General features: G+C 39.8%; 1 protein-coding gene across 4 annotated transcripts in view; it reads left to right on the forward strand.

The window, feature by feature from the left end:
- The first annotated feature begins 1,146 nt into the window (after positions 1-1,146).
- The window catches only part of LOC143186236 (rho guanine nucleotide exchange factor 17), a 51,820-nt gene continuing 28,182 nt past the window's right edge, over positions 1,147-24,784 (forward strand). For 2 of the 4 annotated variants that reach the window (XM_076389787.1, XM_076389789.1), the window contains exons 1-7: positions 1,147-1,408; positions 9,392-9,572; positions 13,132-13,746; positions 14,692-14,928; positions 15,587-16,082; positions 22,061-22,480; positions 24,217-24,520. In XM_076389787.1, coding sequence (XP_076245902.1) covers positions 9,411-9,572; positions 13,132-13,746; positions 14,692-14,928; positions 15,587-16,082; positions 22,061-22,480; positions 24,217-24,520 — 2,234 coding nt within the window. In that variant the 5' untranslated portion in view covers positions 1,147-1,408; positions 9,392-9,410. The remainder of the gene's footprint in view (positions 1,409-9,391; positions 9,573-13,131; positions 13,747-14,691; positions 14,929-15,586; positions 16,083-22,060; positions 22,481-24,216; positions 24,521-24,784) is intronic. The other 2 variants (XM_076389786.1, XM_076389788.1) reach the window with 1 other exon arrangement.

The raw sequence follows: 24,784 nt of genomic DNA on the forward strand, positions 1-24,784 counted from the left end.
TTCCTAGATATAACCCACTTCTTCTCACGAAACTTCAGCAATTCTCAGTAACAGAAGTAGGTTTAGGAGTTATCCAACCTTGAAGAAACTTGCTATTCAGAAAGATAACTTAACTATTCATCAATTTGCTAGAAATAGATAGAATACACGCCACAGGTACATGACTGTTAATTCTTTCTAGCACGCATTACTAATTTTAAAGAAAAGCTTCGTTATTTTTACTACACTATTAACGCTTCGATTACCGCGTCATCCATTATCTACGTCACGGTGTTATTTACAGCACTATGAATGAAGCACCAGAATTCTTAGTAGACTACTAAAGTAAAGAATGTGAGCTTTATTTAAAATCAGAACTATTGTGTAACATCGGGCAAATTCCAGTGTAGCGAAATAGTAATCAGCATACTAAAGATAATAACCAGTTTATTAAAGGTTGTTGTAAAATTTCTGAGATATTTAACCCTCAGCTGGAATGACACCAGTCCAACGGAATCACTGTAATCCCACTATAAAACATGATTTATAATCTATAATATAACAGTGCATATAAAAAATTCACAACCTGGAACATTACTAACTTTCATAAGTTATTCATGAGCGCTTACTCATACCATACCAAATGAGCAGAGTCGAATAGACAAACACTTTTCTCTCCATTAGTTCTAGATTAATCGTCAACTAAAATTCCCGTAGCTCTCCTCCAACAATTTCTCTCTGTCCGTCCCATGAAAAAAAAACCCCGTGGGGTCACGAACCTCCCCTTAAAGGCGCCAAAAAGTCGAGGCACGACGAACCGAAGATCAAAGACCCATGGCGATATCCGCCCAAGTGTTCCCTCCTCGAAGCCCACAAAGAAGGGATGTTCCTGTTCGCGGATCCACCATACTCTCCAAAAGACGACGTATAAATACCTCCTCGTTTCGGGTCCTCTCTCCTTCTCTCTCTGTCTCTCTGTCCCTCTCTCCCCCCGTGTCCCGTTCTCCCTCTCTCTGGTAGCACGGAGTCTATTTAGATAATCTTCCGCTTAGCGGGAGCGGCACTCGCCGCGGCAAGGGAGCCCTCTTCTTCGCGAAGGCTTTCACCAAGGTGGCATCATATTCCTGATCCGCGAACCGACCGCGTTTCTCGGATCCTCCGTTGCCTCGTCTGTTGACGCGGCTCTATCCCGCCGCTCCCGATAGTACGAACGACATTTCGGCGAACGCCACGCCCGAGCGTGTCGCGTTTCGTGGCTTGTAACTCGTCCGACGGCGTGACCTTGAGCCGGTACCGGTGCTCTCGTGCGACATCAAGATCCAGAACGAGGCACCGTGGAGCCAGGAGTCATCATCGAGTCTCGCTCGTTCGTGGAGTACCCGTGCACTCCGATCCCGTCGCCACGGCATGCGGCTCTTTCGATCAATCGGTAAGCGAACAGGCCTGTTTTCGATGATTCAGGAGCGACGCCACGCGCTCCGGTGCTACTCGCGCGATAACGTTCGCCGTGTTGCTGACGCCGTAACCGTGCGGTTCGCGAGTTTGAAGATTGCTCGACGCTTGGTCGTTGGATGGTTGTGGGAGACGCTCGTTCGCGGAAAATGAAGGGTGGAGATGCAATTTGTGGTTCGCTTGGGGCTCTATTATTGGAACGGAGTTGGCGCTTAGAGAATGGAGCGTCTTCTATTGAAGAGCCTATGACCGTGAAGAGGGATCGTAATTGGGACTGTTTGGGATGAGATTGGTGGTGGATGTGCTTCCATGTTGGGGGAGTATTGAAAGGGGAACGTGTTGTGTTGGGTGGAGAGATGGTAGGAGAGGTAATTGAAAAATTGGAAAACTGTTAGAGTGACGTGAAATTAGATGGAATGCGTAATATTAAAGATGCTATGATTATTGGTGTTTTTTAGTAGATGTTCTTGCTATGGAAACAATAGTTTGTGTGGTTTGACATACGGGGAAAATTTTTTAATCTTATAAGTCTGGTATAAACAGATAATGATCTATTATCTTGTGGGGTTAATAAATTTTTAAAAAGATCTACATTTATTATAGATTTACTTATTCAATCATGTCTGTTAGTGATGCAAATTCTACTGTATGCCTAGAAAAGGAACAGCTCCTCGCGAAGCTTACATTCCAGTATCTGCTATATTTGTTCATGTCCCAGCATCTTTGAGTGGTCATTTTCTAATTGACTTTAACTGAGGAGTATGTATAGATGCAGTTAAATTAGATTATATAAATATTGAATATATTCGATGCGATAAGATTGATGGACCTTTGTCGAATATTAATTGTCGAAAAATATTTAACATTTTTATTTGAAATTTCTCGATGAACACAATACATAATCACTGTTAACAGAATTCTCTCTTCAACCGTAAAAACGTTTATAAAAATTGTGTTAATCCCCCGTTTAAACAATTGATCAATATTTCCATAGCAATATTTCCAGAGCTAACATCATCGCGAATGAAAGAGTTTGAGGAGTCCAGTTTATTGGCATGGACCCAGATCCTCTGAGAAAGACGACAACGATCGATGCATAAAAGTGAAGGCACGCGAGATGGGCTATTATCTCGCGTGTGCTTCATTGTTTATCATTGAGCACAATTGCTCCAGCTACGTGTGCAGCCGCAGATGTTCGCGAACAATTAAAAGTGATTGACGCGAATCTGTCCGATTCTCGAATCGTCGCGACAAATTAGGGCCGTATAAAGCGAGCTTGGGGCGAACGACGAGCCGTGACGGTGTTAAAAAGGTTACAACTTGTCCTCTATCTTTAGAATGATTTCGACGAAAAGAGAACTTCGAGAGAGCTTGCAAAAGGGGTCGCGATTTTTTGACACTTGAACGTCAAGCTAGAATTTCCAAAATTTATTCCATTCAATTACGACTACAAACTGAAGGCAATTTAAAATCTCAAAGATTTCATTTTTTGTTAGGAAATTCGTGATTTGATTGCTCTGAGTCTATTGCTATGATAGGAACATGGTAGAGTCACTACTGTACTATTAAAAGAAATGGTATATAATCAATCTTTATAAGTCATTACAAATTATTCATTAATATTTTTCAGAGTAAATATTAAAAGTTGAATAAGTAGAATTTCTGTAATTCCACAATATCAGCTGAGAGAAAGTAGCGTCTACCCTTGACGTAATCAGAAAATAGTTTCCATCCCTTCTGATAACAAAGATTTACTTTCCATAGGCATCATAATCAAATTAATATTATCTATTGTAAATATCTAGTAAATTAGCTATAGGTACTACAACTTATGAATTAAAAAGCAAACTAATGTTACAGTAAAAATCTTGTTCCATATTTACCAGATTTTCTGCATTTCTTTTCCCAACTACGAGTATCTGTTACAATGAACACCACATGCAAGTCATACTATATATCTCATCTAAATCTTCCTCAAACATCTTCTCTTAATATCAGAAAGAGCACGAATTTCGAGGGAAGAAATTTCGTCTTATTTGCTGTCCCAGAGTCTCCCAAAGGTGAAACTCCGTTTAAGTCAGTCTTGACCGAAAAAAGTCGGCGAAAGAGTCGCGCACGCATCTCAACGTGTCGCGGCAGCTTATCGTTTCGCAAATAAACCCAACGACGCCTTCTGCCACATTGCAATGACAAACCATCGTGCATGTTTATCGGTTGTTTGCACCGCGTGCGCGTTGCGACTCCACGTGCAAATAACACCGCTGGAACGGAATGCGGTTGCCTCTTTTTCTTCGACGCTTTCCTTATTCGCATCGTGCTCTGACGTGCCGCCAGTGAACCGTTCTCCAAAAGATCGAGGGCCAAAATTAGACAGGGAAACGTCTCCATTTCGACGGGATCTTTTCTTCTTTTTTCTCGAAGAAATCTGTCAAATTGAAATAGAAATCGACGAGGAGTCGTGGCGTTGTTTAAAAATTCTTGCCAATATTCCTGGTATTCGTTCCATTTATTTTTTATTTTATGTATGGCTAATGTTTATTATATTCAGTGTTCGAATTTTTGCGGAATTTCATTTTCCTTTCGCAAAGACGTTCGCGATGAAATGTAGGAATGTTTTCATCGATATTTATATTATGTATTACATTGTACTTCGATTTCCGTGTATTTTCCGCATGCCGGACCATCTTGAAATACGTGGAACTTCTCTTCAGTAGTACTACGAATTCCATACTGGAAATTTGATTGTGAAATTACAGTAAATAGAGACTGCGAGTCAGCAAAAGTAAACAAATGAATCGGAGTTTTGTTCGTCTAGTCCTAGAGAAAGTTTTAGTAAGAAGTAGCTACTCATTTTTTATATAACAAGTCTGTGCTATAAGTATTTTCTTAAATTAAAAGAAAGTAATTAATCAGTTAACTTCGAGTCGAAAATATTTTACCACAGTGAAGTATAATATTAACAAGATTTAGTAAGTAATTGAAATCCAAACTTTTGTTCACTAGCGCAATGAAGAAATATCTACAAAAAATAAAAATTTCTGGGAAATTAAATTAATCCCAGAAGAAAGAGCAGTATTTACAAAATCACATTATTTAAAAAACACTTCAAAAATAAAACAATCTCAATAGATTCATAACAACATTTCATTCAAATTTGATCCCAGAAAAGCTTTCCTCGGAACAAGCGATGCCATATCCGTGAAACGTATCGTGGTTTTCCACTTCGCTCGGGAAACCAGATATGTTCCACAAAAACGTAGCTTTTCTCATAAACGCAATAGATCGATCGTACGGAAAAAATTGCTATGTCAGGATATATCCACTCCGATAATTCTACCGCCGTGATTCCCGATAATATCGACACGCGCGTGGGTGGAACGAGTTTTCACGGGGTGGGAAAGCCCTCACCCCTCCAGCCGCTGTACAAGATGTTCGAAATTCCGCGCCGCGGCGTCGCGTCCTGGATTTAATTAATTCGCGGCTGTCGCGCGATCCCGATGGCACGTGCCGACATAAACCAAGATGAAAACTTCTCAGAATGCGGCGCGCGCGGGCGCAGCCGTGATCGCAGCCGTGATCGCAGCCGTGATCGCCGCGGAATTCGAGAATATCGCGCCGATGCACGGGGAACGAAAAGAAAGCGAAAGAAACCGGAGTCGAGAGTGTCCTGCTGGCGCACCGCGCGTTGTTCGCTTCCTCTTCATCTTTTTATTCGCGCGCCGCGACCCTGGCACAAGTTCAATTCGTTCTGGCCAATTGGACTCGGGACTTCGAAAGAGACACCGCTTTCCGTGGCCCGTCGAGCGAAATCTGCATTTCCATTCGCCCGCCTTTTGTCCGGGCCACCAGTCAGGTGAATGAGTCAGTTATTTCCGCTTTGTCTCATTTCCTGCCATCTTCGATACATCGTTGATAGGAATTTGCATTCCAAGCGAAGGAATAATCGGTTTTATAAACGTGGTTGTACATGTATAGTATGTTTTATATGTAGTTTCGCTGATTTCGTTTTAGATGATGAGTGGTTGTGGTTGGAAAAATATGGTGAAAGTGATTGATTGATTTAGGAGAAGTAAATAATATTAAGAAGCTGTTTTTGTGCTGTGTAATTTTGCTTTTAAATGTGAGTAAAAAGGGGTAGTTTTTTATAGTTAAGTATTACTATCGTGTTTTTTAAATATTCTTTAGAGAAATTGCAATTCCATCATAGTACGGAATGTATTTGAAAGAAATTTCAAAATATAAAAATGCTTAAAATTTTGAAAATCTTGAAATAGAGAAAACTTTAAAGCATAGCAGTGAAATATTTCTCTTCTCTTTAAGGAATTGAAAAATGTACTAAGGTCCTTTTTACTATATAATTATATCGTTGTTTCTACCATATCTGTATTGTCCAACGTTATCGAGAACTGCAATGTTTGTGGTTCGATGAAATAAGTCACTCTGAAAATTGAATGTCACTCGATCCGACTACTCTCTGACAGAAACTTCGTTGAACGAAAATCGAGTAGTCTTTGGAGGGTTTGAGGTGTTTCGAGGAGTCGATAGACAGAATCTTCTATGACGTATAAATATGTAAGCTAGATAGTACGATAAAAAATAAAATTGAAATATAGAATACCTGGAATAAACGAAATGAGATTTTGGGTCTTGTCTCTTTCACACAAGACAACAGTATAAGTATACCTCTTGTCTTTGACTTGTCTTGCCTCTGGAATTCGTCCCGAAGTTGTCCAAAGAAGTAGCTTCCAGAGATTAGAAAGGGTTTAGAAAATTCTCGTCGAGCGTTCAAACGATTCATCAAAACGATATCTCTCGTCTAATCCAAACCTGTTTCACGGTCGTTCATAAATTTCACGCGACACACGTTGGAAGGCAATTTGCATGCTTGCGAGAAAGAAGACGATTTTTACGTAGGTATAATGCAACGAAATGGTCTTTATCGTCGTATAAATCTGACATCTACGTCGAACGTCGAAGCAACACGCTGTCTAGGAGGCAGAATTGAGGCGGCGTAGTCGTTGTTTTCGTAGTAATAGAATGTCGTAATTCAATGTTCGCAAATAATGTTACGCCGTGCTGAACGAGCTTCTTTGATTTTCTCGCCAAACAAGACTGTATCGGCGCATGAAGGATTTATAATCTTCGTTATTATTTCGAGACCGACTCTTCGCGCTAATGCCTCTTTGCTGCAGAAGACGCGTGGACCACTTTAACTTCTGATATAGTTAGCCTTCAGCATTCGGAAATAGAAAAGACATACACGCTGGTATTTATAAACTCCCAATATTTGCAACTGTAAAGCCTCCATCGTGATACTGTTTAGACGGAAGCTGGGACTTCGAAAGCCTTGGTAAAATATGAATCAGAGTATCTGTGTCACGAAGCAATGAATTTTTAGCACCTTTGTTAGATGCAGTGGATACATGTAATCTATTTCCCAATGTAGTTTTTATTATCTATAAAATCCTGAACTTGTTATTATCATTATTTTTACTTAAAATTTTAATATAATGATCGTGTTTCAAATGTAAAATATAATTCATAGGAATACTATACAGTAGTCATGAATTTCATCATTTGTTGTGTTTTATTATAAAATATGAAACTGGAAATTTATTGTATAGGTAGATACTTGATATTCATGTGCAAATACACTTGCACTTCATAGATACAACCATTTCAAATTATTTGATGAATCATCTAAAATTTAAATGGCATAACATTGGAGTAAACAGGATAAAACACGAATCACAGAATATAGAAATTGTGAATTGCATATTAATTAATTTTTGAAATTATAACTAGCGATCACAAGTTTCATTCTCTTGTTATTGGAAAGCACGTTTTATTTGTTTTAAGGATTATAAATTTGTAGTATATTTTAAGCCAGACCTTTCATTCAAACATGATTATTCATGCCCGAATTTCTGCGAAGATACGGTCAGTATAATGCAATCGAACAGTCTCATTCATAATATTTGCTTTATTCGCGAATGAATAAGTAAAACAGGATTGTATTTTCCCAATGCATTTAAAGATTTGTTATTTATTGAATAAAACACAAATGTAACTTTACAGTCTCTTTCTGATTAAATCCTCTTCTTATTTATATTCAGTCAGCAACACGCAGGTCGGATATAACGGTTTGACGACGTAAATTTCCGGTTGACTCTTGGCATCTATCACATAAGATGCACTAAACTTCGATAGCATTCAATACATATAAAAATCACTTTTTATTCCAGAATAAAATCGAATTTCTTATTTTTTATTGTTCACTGTATCAAATACACAGGAAAAATTTTAATACCCAAGGTTCACTTGAATGTTTAACATTTACTTGATGCACTAAAGAAATGTCTCACAATTGCTACCTTTTCAATGAGATTTCATTATTACCGACTAACCACACACCACTTATGTTAATTCAGTACCTGTCAATACTTCAGTCGTATTGCAGATATTAAGAAACAAAATCGACTGTACTTTAAAAGTAAATTTTTCCATTGCCCTGCACAGTCGTCGCTAATGTTGATAATAACACAGAACGTATGTATGCAGAGGAGACACGTTGTAAATGCAATTGTGAAAGTGCCACTTAGGCAACAAAGTAGTTTTCGCAAATTGTTGATAATAGGAACAGACCTGATTGAGTCGCCTTGCTTATGCGAAGTCACGCACGCACGACGCACGCACGCTCGCAGGCTCGCACGCACGACGGTTGCTCTTTCGATTCCTGCGAACGTGTGCACATTCCCTGATTGAAATGTTGAGAACGATTTTATTTATTTACGGTGCGTCGTCGTTTCTGAATGAAATTCCTGGGAATTCGCGAGAAAGTTCTACCAAAGCCAGTTGGAAACTCATCGCGTAACGCGCGTGACGATTGTTAAACAAACTATTTTGTGGAACAACTTGCGTATCAGAAAGACACCTACGTTTGTTGGTGACCGAAGTGAAGTTTAGATAGTGATTTTTCTCAGGCTCATAGTTCAGTGTTTCACAGTGTGCGTAATTAATAATTATGCTGTTTGGAAAAGGTAATGAAGACCTGATATTAAATCAAGCAATACAAGCGTTTGTTTCTGACGTATTAAAGCTCCTATTGAATCTGACGTTTTCATGTATTGATTAGTAGCATTTTATGATTAATTTTATCGTTATTCAATATAAAGCCGTGGTTTTCGGTCAGTATTACGAACAACAATTTTGTAATAACTGTATCGGAGAGCAAATACTTCAACTGGGTACAGAATAATAATTTTAGTGAAGTTTACTCTCATCGATCGTGTTTTAAACGTGGGACGCTCTCCTACATAAAAATTACCAGTGAAATGAATATTTCTCTTTTTCTGCCTCTTCTTGCGTCAACGCAACGCTTTTTGTTAACTATAAAAATGAAAGCGCAATGAAAACAGAATTCTTAAAACTCGCAATTGTCTGTGACTTCAAATGAAACTTAACTATTCCTAATAGCATTACGCATTTCATAATTCAGTCAGTAATATCAAATTCAAATGTCATCGACTCCCACGATTTATTCAACAAATAAACTTCTGAAACCAGGAAACAAAAGTTCGTTCATCAAAGAAATTCCGAGTATAAAATAACAAAATTTTCGTCCCTCGCTGCACCGAAAGGAGGCAGCGAAAATTCACGTCGAGGATAAACGTTCCTATGAAATTTATCTTCTGCTAACGCAGCCGTGAGCGCCAAGCCACGACGAGGCATATTTGCTCCAAATACAACACAGGTTTATCTTACGTTATAACACAAAGCGTATCTTCATATAACGAAGCAGAAAAAACAGTATAACACGTGCAAAAGTAGTGATAGAAGTAGATTGCTAGAGTAACAAGATCCTCTGTGTTTCCCCTATTAGCGATCAGCGAAAGGAAGCGACTATAAGTTTATTTTCTTTTAAGAGGGAAAAGTAATTTCCTCGGTAATCTTTGCGCAGGGTGAAGGGAGGATGAAGAATGCCCCGCGTCGGTGGAGACGGGGGTGGCGGGCCGGAGAAGGCAGGAGGGAGCGGATTCGGAGGATGGCTAGGTGGTGCTGCGAGAGCCATGACTGGGGCAAGTGTCGGCGGTGGGTACGTCGTTCTTGGTGGCACCAGATACGGCTTGCGACTTTCTCAGGTGAGAACCTTCTCCATTTTTTCACTTAACTCCCTAGACTTTAATTCGTGTACCTCTGAGAATTTTTGTTCGTTGTTAAGAGTGGGGATGACGGTAGCTGCTATCTGAAGGAGTTCTATTCGAAAGGTGTCTCATTATAATCAACCCACGCAATTGTCTCCCGAACTGTTCGAAAAAATATTTCAAATATAACTTTGTTTTGAGTTGGACACTTTATGATGGATACAAATCTTGTTTAGAGGGAGGTGTCTCTGAGATTTCAAGGCGATTTTTGTTTTTTTTTTTTTTTTTTTTTGTGGAAGTATGTATTTTTGCTTAGCTGGATGTGTAGGAAAATTCATTGAGATATAGTATCTGATCTTTCAAGGTCACTCAAGGTTACTTACGATTGTTTAAAGTGAGAGGTCAGGTATTTGAAGAAATTCCTATTTTCTGAACATTGACTATATATATTTAGACTGATTATTAGACACATTTAGACTGGCTATATTGAGTGGGGCAAAAATAAAGACTCTAAATTTAATTTACAGTGTTTAATTCGTGGATGTTGCGATTGGTTGCACTTCGTTTTGGATATTGCAGATTTAAAGTTAATATTGTGAAATTTAATTTTTATTAGTGAAGGTAGCAAGAAATTATTTCCATAGCGTATTTTTTAGTAACAGAATATGTATTCGTATTTGTAAATTTTTTTATTCCATGTTTGGAGATAAAGTAATATGCTAAACCTAGACCAAACATATCCATTGGTCCCTAGATACCCTGTCTAGACTACTTAGACTATGTTGGCTAAAAGAAGAACTCAATTAATAGAAGAAATCATTTTTTGCCAAAAAATTCTATTTTGTGCTTCATTAGATTTTCACCTATATCTTCAGTAATATTACACTTACAATATACTGGAAACAGTGATATTGAAAAAAAATGGTAACTCTATCTTTCTACACGAATCCATTTAAATCCACCTCCGCTAGAAACGTATCGTTCATCCTTGCAAGACTGTCGTTGGGTGTCGCAACGACCTTCGACGGATTCGCGACAGAGAGAAGTTTCGCACGAGCAAAATGAAGACGTTGAAAATCCTAAATATAGAGCCGATCGCGCAAATAGAATGTCCACCAGTCAGTGACTCGGGTCGATTTTGAGCCATCTCTGTCATTCTTCCACTTCCGACTTTTTTGGCCCGCCGTCCTCGTTCAACCGGAATAATATTCACGTTGACATCATATGCCACGTATCAACTACGTGCATCCCGCGTGTGACACGTACGGACGAGCCCGCGAAACCCTGCCAAGTCCTTCAATCGCGACAAATCACCGCGAACACGGCCGCTGATCGAGAGCTGATGATCCGACGTACGCGGTCCGATTTTAGCTGAAGGAATCATTTCGAATTTGGATCCTGTACATTTGCAGTCGTTTAGAAAAGTTCTTCGTTCCTGGATTCTTGCTCATTTTTCTTAGTACCTAATTTACTATGTTTTCATTTTGGAGTGGTATAATTAGAATTAGGTGTTTTTGCTCTGTTCTCATGTCCACTGTACCGTTTTGGATACACCAACTTTAGACACTTTTAATGTTATATAATATTAATTATATCTACTTTCTTTTTAGAGATTATGTTTTATAGGCCTACGACACTTGTGATTGTTTGCAATTAGGTATATATAACGTTAATTACAATACAAGTATTTAGTTTTATCTTATTGTATCATAAGCATCCAATGATGAACCACATTTTAAGAATGGAACAAGTAACTGCTATTCACTTTTGGTAGTAGACTGAATAGTGAATACATTATTAAGATCAAAGTTTCTTACAACTGCCAAGATCCTCAAGTTTCTCTACATCTATCTGTTCTTTTGTTTTAAACGTTACCATAAAAAATAATTGTATAGTTTTTTGAAATATGTGCATAGTTAGGTGGTCAGTTCTCCAACATTTTTGAGTCCCGTAAATACAGTTTCGTCGAGGAATTATTACAATACACAGTACAGGTATTTCGTTATCTTCCTCCTCCGTGCATTTCCGCGTAGTATCGTGTTCTCAGGCGCGTAGCGTAAAACGCGACGTCAGAAGGAGGATCGGAACGGACATTTCAGAAGGTATTTCACTATCTCTGCAGGATTTCGAGAAAGGAGATTAGACGGTTCTACTTTCCAGCATATCCCGCGTACGTCGTGTTGCATACACAAGAGTCAGAGATCTATTTCAGAGGAGTTTATCTCCGCCTCGTTCGTGGGAAGGAACAGCGTCACCTTACCTCAACGCCATTGTCTCCACTCACTTGTCAGATCCTCTTTGCTGCAATCGTCCCTGCGCACGATGCAAGCTGAGCCGCGTAAAATTACGTAAATAATGATTCAGGGAGAGGGTTGCTGACATTTTAGACCTCTGGAGCATTTCGATAGAGAAGGTTTCCTTCCTTCGGTACCAAGGATGCGAAGTAACTATTGTTAATAGCTTCTTGCGATAGCGTGGAATACAATAGAGTATAAAGGCTAAATCGACTCCTGGAACGTTTGAGAGTGAAGTACTGTTGGCAAGTAAGGGGAAACAGCCATTAGTTGAATGAGTTTAGTTATTCGTAATAAAGGAAAGGTTAATTGCCCGACAGATACCTGTTATTGTTGAATGAGTAATTTTTAGTAGCATTTAGTATTCATTCCAACAATTACAGTGATTGAAGTTTCATTTTCTATTTCGAAATGACAGAGTTTCTCTTTATGAGAACTTGTAGAAGAATATACTTATGTAGATATAAAACTATGCAAAATAATGATTTAATACGTCTTTTTCTTTATTTTCATCAAGTTATTCTTTATTAAATTATAATACAAATTAGTCACACTATCAGATATTGGGTATCGATTGTTTGGAATTTTTCTACACTGTCTACAGTTGTAGAACTAAATTTCTGCTGATTGAAGGAAGTGTAACATGACAGTGTCAAGATTCAGCAATTTCCAGTTTATTTCTCAGATTGACATATGTTATTCGTAGTGTCTTTGAAAGAATAATCCGTCTTTTATACAAGTGTCAATTTACACTACGTTTTTACATTTTTCTGAACAAACTTATAACACTCATTTTATAGAAAGCAAGTTTAAATTACAAAAGAGTTTTAACTATAAGAGAAAAGAGTTCCTGGCCTCACTAGCAAAATTTTTAAATTTCATACTTCTTGAATAATATTCCATTAGAAGTCTACTTTCTGTTAGAACAATTTGTGCTCTTATCAAACAAGAAACTGGAATTGGAATATGGTCAACTGCTGGAACATTTACCTTAATTATAAAAGTGGCAACAATTTACAAATAGTTTCAAAATGATTAAAATTTGTCCAACTTATCGCTAGTGTCAGTAGTAGATAACTAAAATCGAATTTATTTCCTATTTAGTCCAACCCTTAACCAACATGACGTGGATCACAGAATGTATATTATCTCAACTTTCTACTCAACAAACCTCAATACTCCAAAATCCACCACCGATCAGAAATAATTCCACGCCCCACAAAATTCCCACGATTCAAAGAGCAAACCCGTTTTGATTACAGGAAAGCCTGCCGCCGTCGAGCTTGCGGGAGGAGTCGCAGGACAGAAGACGAAAGAGGGACTCCCGGGAGAACGACTCGAGGGAGCGTCTGACGGAGAAATCCCCAGAGAACCCTGCGCTCGAGCTGACCTCGAGCATCGCCGATTGCTGTTGCATCGGTCCACGTTCCCGTCTACCTTTGCCGAGGATCCCGCTGTCGACGGTGTTGTACTCGTCGTCGACGTGCGGAACCGGCGGAGGAGGCGGTGTAGGTGGAGCTGGAGGTGGCGGTGGAGGAGTAGGTGCACAGGTTCCTTTCCCTGGGCCTCCCACGTCTTCGAACAGCCGTGCCTGCGGCACGGAACAGCCGGCGACGCTGACAACGCCAACGACGTCGGCGCAACCGTTGGTGAACTCTAATAATAACCGAGGGATGCTGCAAACGTCGGTGGGGAACAGCACTGGCCAGCACCATCAACCACAATCGTCCGCAACTGTAACGGCGGCGGTACCGTCGTCCTTGCCGCCATCCTCATCGACGTCGTTCAGCACGTCGACCGCCGTCCCGACGCTGCAGTCCGTCTCGGTGCCGCGGCAGCTCGCACAGTGGACCAAGCATCAGACGCTGAAGCTGCAGGTATTACTCGTTATCGAGCCTATCGTTCACGAGATCGACGTCTTCGACCGTTTCGTTGTTCTGTAAGTGTACGTTGAAGGCGAGGGAATCGTCGATTCGACGATATCGTAGCTTGCATATCGTCGATGGTCTGAACGATATGCGGGGTACTCTTTGGAGGATATTTTTGGTGAAGGAATCTTTCGGAGGTCGTCGAAAAACTGCTGTGATTTCGTAAGAGTGAGTCGGATGGTAGGAATTTGGGACGAAGTGTCTTCGACCTGGGACGCTTTCTGTCAAAACTTGAGAGCTGGGTTACAAGGTGGCAGTATGGATGTGGTATTCTTGATGATCGGAGGCAGATGGTGAGAGATGTTCCTTCGAGGATGAGATATTGAAATTTTCTTGGTTCGACCTGCGTAGAGTTCTCGTGGACTGTTTAGTGTCAGTAGTGTGATACTTCTACTATTACTATAAGCAAGTACTTTTTCTATCATATTACAATTGTCGGGAAACTTACCAACAATCATACTATAAATCATTTATCCTTTTTATCCTCATCAGAATACATAATAATAAGCTAGTTGTCAGATATGTAGAAGCTATTGTACCTTCACTAGGTCGGTTCTCAGATTATCTTTGAGAGACTCCACGTAAAGAAGCCAATCGTAGAAAAGTGGCAGACATAGAGAATCGAAAACTCGTACACGCGATACGTAGGTATCTAGCCGAAGAACGATATTCTATTTTGGTCGTCATCTATCTTTTCCCTCGCAGCAGGCACGAGGCAGCGCACGTTGCGCAGCACAACCGATTCAAAAATTGGTCTGGGTTTTAAAAAGCGCTTGAAGAACGTTGGGACCCGGGAGGAAAGATATACTATAGAAATTCTAATTATTTAAAAGATTCTTCGAAGTGATCGTCGCTTGGGAGAAAGAATCTAGGACAATGTCATTTTTTCTCTAGGAACCAGCAGTGATAGCGGTGGACCGGTTGCATAGGTTCCGGTGGAGCGGGGGCGGAGGAGGAAGTGGCAAGAAGTCCTCTTCCGGCCCCCGGAGCGAAAAGGCCGAGCGCCTTCGAGAGCTCACTGAAAAACTTAAGGGACCAGCGCCTGTACCGCCACCCAGAAGACCTTCTCGCGTCCAGGCATCCTCTCCACCCCCGAGTGGATATCAGCCACCCACGCAGACCTATCCACAGGTGAGCGAATATGAAATTCTGTTATTAAAATACTGAAACAGTAAAATTGTGGTCATTGTGTAAGATTTAATCCACGTTCTAGACTTCGTAAGGCAGTAGCCAGTGTGTCAAGTAATAAATTTCAACGATAAATAAGTCAGCCTAGAACAAGCATGCAAAGTAGCTTCAGAATCTTAGACATTAATTATTTTAGACTTTAGATCTTTGTTAATTAAAATGTTTGAGTACTCTCTTTGCAACCCGAGTCCGAGGGAGAAAAATTAATTTCTCACAACTTGGATTTAATGACATCGCAATGACAGTTTGTAGTGGTGAGAAGTACTATACAGTACAGTAAGAGTACCTACATTAGTGAGTCAGCAGTTTAAGAAGATATTCTATGTAGTCTTTAAACACTAGAATGTGAAGAACCTTTGTATGAACCATTCTGTAGGTGTACTTGCAACAGGTGGCAAAGAACTTATGCACTCTAAGTAGCTATCTTTCTTCTGTCTACTATGCAACCGAAGTCGTACTAGAAACTACTCAGAAATTGATAGAAACTAGTCTGCATTTTGCAGATACACTCGTTACAATGATTTCTACCTTCGACCATGTCTAAGTCTTATATCCTGAGAGTGTTAATACCATCTCATTAACAACCGAAATTTTTGTCTAGGCAACGAGTCCAGGATGCGGTCGCTGCGATGGTCGACCTACCTGCCGAAGTTATACCTACAACGAGGGCATCGGTCACGGGCCGAGCAATCAGCATCACCCGAAGACGTTCGGCCGAAGTGAGAGTGTCGGTGATGAGTGTTACAGTGAGTCGAGCAAAGACGCGTGCAGAAAGCTGTGCTCCGATTCAAAGAGAACCTCCAGGTCGGGCAAGCAACACGATAGGAACAGTGGTGACGTAAGTGACATAAAAAACGAGCTGAACACCAGTGTGGATGCGCCGAAACACCTTAGACAGTACAGTGATTCGGTGGTGGATAGTGCTACGTGTGTGAACGACTTGTGTGACAATCTGAACGCAGCTTCTGGAGCTGGGAACGAAGGAGAAGCGAGGGATGCGATAACTAGGTTGGAACCTAGGGGACCTCTGTTGACCTTTCAGAGAACTGGTGTACCATTCAGGAGCGCCTCGTTCGGCCAGGTGGACTTTAATCAAGGTAATTAGTTTTTATATTTTTTATTTAGGTTGTTTGCATACATACGTAGATACTAGTGAAGGTAATTAAAAAGTTTGTATTCGTCATCTTTCTTAAATCCCTATGATAGGATTGAAGGTTCTTGTAAGTGGATTAATTTCTTTAATGATTATTTAAAAAGGAGATTTTATAGAAAGAAAGCTGTCTAACATTATTTAGCAAAGATTGCTTTGAAAAAATTTTCTTTTTAGAGAATCTAATATTAGAGAAAATGTCGAAGAAGTATATAATTACTTCTTCTTATTCTTTTATAGTTCAGGTGTCATTATTATCTGAACATACAATGTTTCAACAATTAACCTTCGTTAGACCGCTGTAATGAGATCCTTGAGACGTTCATGGTCCAAGACCTTACAGTCAATTATTAAATACAGTATCATTGAGTCCTCACACTTCTGGTGATGCCAACTGTACTGCTGGCAAAGTGTTGGTATCATTTTTCAAAGGGACACGATTTACACCCGGAAATCTCTAATAGTTTTAACTGCTGCTGACGCCATAAGCTATCTAAAATTTATATAAACTATTTAAAACTACTGTGACTATTTACACGATATTACACAAATTTTCAGCCACATTTGATGTCACGTTATTACATTTTAACTTCGTTTGCGAAAGCGTAGAAGTGAGCCAAGTAATCATTAATTTATGTCACAATATTTCTTTTTAATTTTTCGTACTAGATATAGTGTAGCAGGCGAGACGTGTTTTGTTGCGTTATCATGTTTCGTATTTATAGCTTCAAGTGGCTGCAAACGAAATACCCAGGAGCGATTTAAAGGGGCGTCGCTGTGAGAGTTAGAAGCGACCCTAGAAACAGTTACTCCGAAGTATTCATTGTACTTCGTTTCCGTGTTTATCTTTTCGGGTCTTCACCTGCTAGGAACTGGTTCTGCTGGTCGTTACTCGTAGAATTCTCCGTTTCACTTCTCGTCTGAACGTAGCTGCTGCGGGTGTTTCGAAGCATAATTTGTCCATGTTTATACGTTAGAGAAGCAGAGTAGTTTTTCAAGAATATCAACCAATATCCTGTTCAAATTCGAATGCGTAAGAAATTATCCTACCATCGAAAGATCATTTCTTCAGTTCTTTTGGCTTCGAAAATGTAATGACACCAGTATTTACTACCACTAATTAATACTACTATGCACACTTGTAGATAAGAATTCCATAAAACTCCATTTACAATCTAAATAAGGCAGTACATTCAGATCATAACTTCAAGCAATATTTTCAGCCTTAATTAACAATTCTTAAGAGAATGCAGGAATGCAGTTAACTAAATACTTCTTTGCAAGAAACCCGAATTTAACGAACCATTTATTTTATCAAATATTCAACTCCAAGGTATAAAATACTCAATCCACTATTGGAAATCTATTTAAACCGCGAAATCCGATTAACAGGAAAAATTCGACGAAAAGAATCCTAACAGGAAAAACGCAACATTATATAACACAGACGTGATAATGTTCAATCGTGTATCGTTTTCGTTTCTGTTTTGCGAAGATGCGATAAATAATCCTCGGTTGCCGCGAAACGCGGAAATTTGGAAGGTAGAACAGTGTCAATTAATTATAAGATTTGTATACGGGCCGGTTGTGCTTGTAAATATTGGCGGTGCCTCGAGTTCTCGCGAGAATGCAGACTCCGGCAGCATGGCGGATCGCCAAATAAACACTACCCATTATGTCTATTATTATATTCATGTAGGTGTCGGTTTGTATAACTAAGGGTAGGGACAATCTAAATCCGTGAAAGCCAGAGTGGTATCTTGCCTCTCGCGAGACTCTTGTTATCGAGGAGCTTGAGTGGGGAAATGTATTTTTTCTTCTTCGTTTCTTTAACCGCTGGAGAACGATGGGAGGCTGGCTCTTTAACGAGGTGAGCTCTCCGAGCCAATATTTAAATGGGTTTCTGTTCGGTGATTTGGTTTAAAATACTGAATTTGAGGATATAGGAATTTGGATGCACAAAACTGATCATTTCAGACACATCTAATGAGCCAACCAAATTAAGTACAGTCAGGCTTAATAGCAGGGCCCTTTGTACATTTTTGATTTTATTAAAATATTATATCGGCTGATTACTTGATCGCCCTTTACGTGCTTCAATTCGTTCATTTCTCCTGTGCCTCTCGCAAATTCGAAATTAATGAAGCGGCACTATCCTATCTTTAATCATTATTTATTTATTAAGCTATTTTCGTATTCAACTCATTTCCTGATTCTTTCTAAACAGTAGTACCTGCAAATAAATTAACAGTAATTTCAAACGGGACCACGTTCAGTGGAATAGCTGGGTTAAAGAGAGACACACGGCGGCCTAAATTCGTTGACATGGTGTGTATATCTCACCCGTGAATTCCAGTCGAATAATTCTCAACTGAACCGAATGGTTTTCCCGCGCAAACTTGATCACGTCGATCAACGCTTAATCCTCCCGTCTCGCTTCATCTTCGTTCGCGAAATCTTTTTCTCTGTCCCTCGTTGAAGCCTCTCGCACTAAAATGTCGTGCTCTCGTTTCATTTGGTCGGAAAAAAATCGTCCAGTTCGCTCCACGCCAAAAATAACGATCCGTTCCCTGCCCGAAGTATTCAGATTTTTCGCGGCGTCCTCGCGGTGGCAACGTAACATTGACTTTCGTCTAGGTAGAGCAGTTATAACCCTGAACTACATACCGAGCCAGAGTTTCATAATAAAAGATTAGAAATAAGGGTACGTTAGAGTCGTTTTTCTGCGTCCTTTGAGGCGATGAGTCTGTGTCCCTGACCTGAATACATCGGCACTGTGTGCTTTGCTAATTATTAAGTAAATTCTGTCGCTATTGTGCTGAGTGATAAGAGATACAGGAGATATCTTGCCTCCTCTGTTTTTGTGGAAGCGATTGAGTAGTGATATCGTCGAAAAAAATGAAGAACTTTTGTTATCAGAAATTTTGATATACTGGGCACTGATTCAATTTAGACTTTTAATGATTCGTTTGATAGAGGTTATTGAACGACGATCAATTGAGTAATGTTAATCGATAAGTAGACGGAAATCTATTATACAATTACAATAAGAAGAGTTAGAGAAGTGATGAGGAACGTTTTAATCTTTCCTCCTCTCGCAATTTAATAAAGTAGTGTTCTATTTCCTTCTCTAGGCGTATCTGATTTTATCTTGATTATCTTTCACATTCCTCTTTGTCTTTCTTGTTTAGCCCTCCACACTTGGTATCCCCTGTCAATAATTCAGCTGCGAAAATATTCCTTTCACATTTTTTTTTACTCTACCTTAAAAAGTTATCGATCGCTTTCCGTGTCCTCAGTTCTCAATTTTTTTCAAACAGGCCACTCAATCGAGGCAAAGGTCAACAGAAGTGTCACGAACAAATTTCACAAATCGTATCCGCTTTTTCCCCTCGTTTTTCTAAAGCACATCTAGATAAACTTGCACGAGCGAAGAGGAAATGATAGATAACAGAAATGGTTGATTTCTCAATGCGTAACAAGGCCGAAGGCGTGAAACGCGAGTAGTCGCGTGCGTGGCGCAAGCCGGAAACCGCTTCACGTTAACGCGCCAACAAATCTCTCGCGGGACACCTTTTATGCGCGGAAGACGGTTTACGAGGACGTGTAACTAGGTATCTTCTGAAATACAGCCGCTACGATGCACGACTATTAACGGTGAACGAAAGAAAAAGAGATCGCGAGAAGGAAACGATCGTCTGAGTATCGTTGATCGCGAGTGAAAAAAGTGTCCACAATGATCCGCTGTGATTACGATCGAGAGGTTGACGATGACGTTGATTGTGGTGATGATCAGTCTAATGGACATGACAGGCAGAAAACTGATCATTATGAATGGTTGATGGCGATGATGGGACATGTACCTAGTTAGGAAAATGGATTTTTTGACATTCCATAGAAAGTTTGTCTGTAGTTTGTGATTGAGAACGGATAAGAAGGGTGTGTAAGAAGCAAGTGAACGAGGTTTGGAAACCTGTTTTACTTAGTTTGAGTTGAAAATTTGTCATATAGTCGTGTATCTGGAGGCACTTAATTTTTTATGAACAATTAGACAAGTTTTCGTAATTTTAGAGCTATTAAATGTTATACTAAACTTTTCAGTTGTCTATAAAATCGAATTCCATCTTATAATTGTAGATCAATATTTGACTCTGAAACACTATAAAATATTTCGCAAATTAAAAATTATAGTGAAACTATAAATCAAACATGACTAATAGAAGGAGAATTTATGGTTTGAATACACACATTCATGAACTTCTGTTACTAACATCGTAAGTATTGACTCTATATCTGCTCTAAATAATCAACTTTTTCATTAGCACAGTAAACGGTAAAATGATACTGAAATCATTAAATTCCTCGCTTCATAACTTTTTTGCACACTTGTAATTGCATGTTTATGCTTCTATAATTCTTCTTTCCTAACTAGCAAGTTAAATTAGCGGATGCGTGTTTTACCGTATAGGAAGTATTTACATAGCGGTTAATTTGACGGTTCAATTATGGACCTGGTAATTGCAGAGATATTCTTATACCCTGAAATCTATTATAATCGTTTCTGATGATATACAACGTTCTACCATGATCATCAAATATCACTGAGACAAATGTCACATTCCTAGTAGCATTCATAAATTGACAGAAATATTCGTTACAATATATTAGAATATTCCTTGGAAAATATTCTTACATATATTTATTAGTGGAAAAATTTGTATTGGAGCGTGTTGCTGTATACACACATTTTTAATACAAATGTTAGAATTTATCATTATCTATGGAGAATTTTATAGCGTCAACACTTAATTACTTTGCATATTATTCTAAATATGCAACCACACATAATTATAATTACAGAAACCTTAATATATTCTGCACTTCACGTTTCACCTATTGCCAGTGTGAATAATTCATAGATAACATGCTCTAGATATTTGAAGTAACTAAACATTTACTTAGATGTGTATTTCTTCTCAATTCTTAGAGACTCAATTTCTTCTGTGTTAGAAAATTCTTGCGTTACGATAATAAAACAGAAGGTTTCAATTTATTTCAAATACAAAGTAAAATGAAGAATACCATCGACATTTCTGAGTCTGTAGCACACGAGAAGCTTGACAAAAGAAAAAGTAAACGTCCAGATGAGGGTTAAAAAGGGGTTCAAAGTTCGCCTGTCGTTGGGTCGCTACCTCCGCCGGAATTCGGCCAAGAAGACGCGATGTCGATTCGTCTCTTTCCCGCTCGTACACTCTGTTATTATTGGAATGGTCCACCTCCTCGTGCTGAGAGGGCTGCCAAACTTACCTAACACTTGAGGAGGTAATTAGAACTTCCTCTCTCTCGTGTAGTCTCTCTCGCGATGGCCTTGTAGTCACCGGCACAAGAACGTTCCGCCAGCTACTATTAAAAATCGTTGACGTTCACTTTCGCTACGGTTGAATCCACAATCCGCCCTCTGTATATTTTCTTTCTACGTTTCGCGGTGTTTCGTGATAGACAGTTCGATCAAAAAATCAGTGATTCAGCAGTTAGGAACCGATGTCAGGAAACGATAGATTCTGAGTGAGTTTGTTTTCTGTCTTCTCCCTTTTCTTGTGCTTGTTTTTTATTTGAGAATGTTTCAACGTAACGAACGATATTTAAATAAGGGATTTCATGTTCTATGCAGAACACGATTTTAAAAATATTCATTTATTTTTCTAATAATGTAGACCGAAGAAAAATTTTCTAAAGCAATCTCTTGATTTTAGGAAACAAGTATAAATTTACTGGATATAAATCCTAAAAAAGAAACAAGTAGAATACTATTTGTTTTCGTTCCAAGGAATCAGTTTTTGTGCCGCCAAAGTTACATACAGTTAACCATCTTAAATTTTCAGCAAATACGTTTCTAGATTCAAAAATCAGTAACTTTCTTTTCAGCAAATCGACAGAAGGTTCAGCCAATAGCCACATCGAATCGCACGGACAGTAAAGATGTTCGCGCCAGCACGTTGCCACGAAGGCGAGGGGATGTCAGTCCAGTCGTCTCCACGCCGCAGAACAGCCCCAATCGTCAGAGTCCACGAACATCGACACCCAGCGTTGACAGTGCCGTCGGTTCCGCGGAAGGCCTGGGCGTGCCGCAGACCGGAAATCTTGAGGAGATTCGGCCGAGAAGCGATGGTTCGGATAGTCTGGCCACTTCCAGTGCCCTCACCAGCCCAGAACCACCGATCCCAGAGATTAACGAGCCCAGAGTGGATCTGGTGCAACCTGACGCACCATCCATCGAGATCGTCACGTCTGAGCCAGTGTATCCGCTCGTCGAGAACTCGGCTATAGAAGAAACGGTACAGAAAGGTAAGGCAGATTTTTTAGTTCGAGAGAATTTTTAGTACATAGAAATTAAATGCAAGAATTTTTAGTAGATTATCCAGACTTAAATAGGAGATCAAATTGTCTAATTGAATAAAATTGCAAGGATTGTCTTCGTAAAATATTGCCTGCAGTCGTATGTAGAATATGGATTCTATAGAAAGTCTTGATGAGTCCAGAGTTCCAAATCCTATATAGTATCGGAGCAAGATGTAACGAAGCGAGAATCTCAGAGAGAAGGAAGTTTCTGAGAGAACATCTGAATCTGCAAATTGTCTTCATACATAACGATGCTTGGTTATTTGGATGATTAGGTCGCTAGGAAATTGGCCACATAATATTACTAACTCCGACAACCTCGCGACTTGTAATTTTAATTTAATGACTTCAGTCGTGCCAGAATATCACACCTTCCGTGTTCGCTGTTCTCATCTCAATACTCAATACACCTGACACCCCAGTCTTATCGGTCTTATCCCCTTTTCTTTTAAAATTCAACGACCCCAGGTGGCTCCTCATTATTGAATATCTGTTGACACGTTTATCGACGCATCGACTGGCAAAGATTAGGAATCGCTCGTTGAAAGTGGCTCGAGTTCAGTGATGTATCAGCATCGGGAATCGAAACGGATAGACGGCCAAATATTTTTGCCTGTCCTCCTCGGGCGCAGGGAAGAGAAAGACAGACTATTTTTGGTGCATCGATAGGAGCACGGGTACAAAGGTGCACCCGTGTTTCCACTTTATTCCGCGCGGATCTCTATTTTCAGAGCAGTGGGTGCCAGGGTCGAAATAGAAGTCTCAGCGTCATCGAGTTATACCCATCTTCATTGATGACTTCACGGCACATTCACTCGTGGCTGGAGTCCGCTAATCACAATAAATTGTGCCTCGGATTTGTTGATCCATGAGAACAGTCGCTCATGCGATTTCGCTATCCTCTGATTAGTAATGGCAAAACTATGCTGGGAAATATCGAGCAACGTGATGCTGTTTCGTTTGCTCTACATTTGCTTTTTCTGCTGGTGGAATGTGAACATGACATTTAAAGGACGATCGTGAACACAGAATGCTTCGAATTTAGTAGATAAGTTAGTCTTCAGTTCTCAAAGCTGCGATGATGGATAGAGTAGCAAGAAGATGATCCATGAATTTAGATTTTGAAAGGAACTAACTGTTAGACCAACTTATCACTTGGTCCTTTTAGTGACTCAGAGTTTACAGAAGGCTGGTTCAATTTTTCTTTCTCTTTTCGTTCCTAGATAATAACTATGCTTGGACAGATCAGGTAGCTCAGGTAGCTTTGTTTGAGTTCCTATCTTGACAGTTAGATTGCTCAATCCTTACAGCTTCATATTTTCTCAAAACTAAGACCCATATTGTCCATACACACTTCTTTCTCAAATTACAATGATTGAATTTGAAGTTTCTTACGTGGCTGACGATGAACGGGCCATATCACTTGTCAGACTAGCAGGAAGGCCAATAAGATTAATTAGAAGAGGAAGAGATCAATGCTGGATAATTCAACCTTCTATTACACTACCCAATTTACAATAACCTATGAACTATTCCGATGAACCTATGAATACTATTCTGTATTCTTTAGTCAATCTTCTCATCCCATTTCCTCTAATTCACTTTCCTTTATTTCTCTATATTTTTTGCTACTTCTTTCCATTGTGTTCAGCCACTGAACCAACACTCGTTGCTCTTCTCAGAAAACAGGATAGAGCCGCACGAGGTGATAATAACACCCCCGCCAGAGGAACCACGGTTGAGCCAGGCGAGCGAGGGCAGCGAAGCAGCCAGCGAGGCACCCTCAGAGGCGTCCTCGCCGTCGGGCAAAACAAGGCGGTATCGCGGGGACACCAGCAAGAGGAGAAAGGGCGTGTATATAACCCAATGGCCAGAGCCCTTGGACAGCGACAGGAACAAGCTGTCAGCTCAGAGCAGCGAGGAAAGAGACGAGCCACCTGCGACGCCCAGCGACCTCTCCGACTGCGAGGGCCACACGCCTAGAAGGTAACACGAGAACGACCGCTAATATATCGGAATAGAATGCAAATAGACACACAGAAGTGCTCTGCTCGCGGACACGAATTAAGGGAGGCCACGTGCACGTCGACTGTTTGCCTAAGAGCGCCCTTTTTATCTTCCTTTCAATGAAACAGTTTTTATTAGAATTTCTTAATCCTAATGTGCTTTTTCTTAAGCTTTTAGAAATCGTGATTTGTTGCTCTTTGTCTTAATATTAATTTGACAAAAATTGTAATTTTTAAATCTCTC

The sequence above is a fragment of the Calliopsis andreniformis genome, chromosome 12, assembly GCF_051401765.1.
Source record: "Calliopsis andreniformis isolate RMS-2024a chromosome 12, iyCalAndr_principal, whole genome shotgun sequence".
NCBI lineage: Eukaryota > Metazoa > Arthropoda > Insecta > Hymenoptera > Andrenidae > Calliopsis > Calliopsis andreniformis.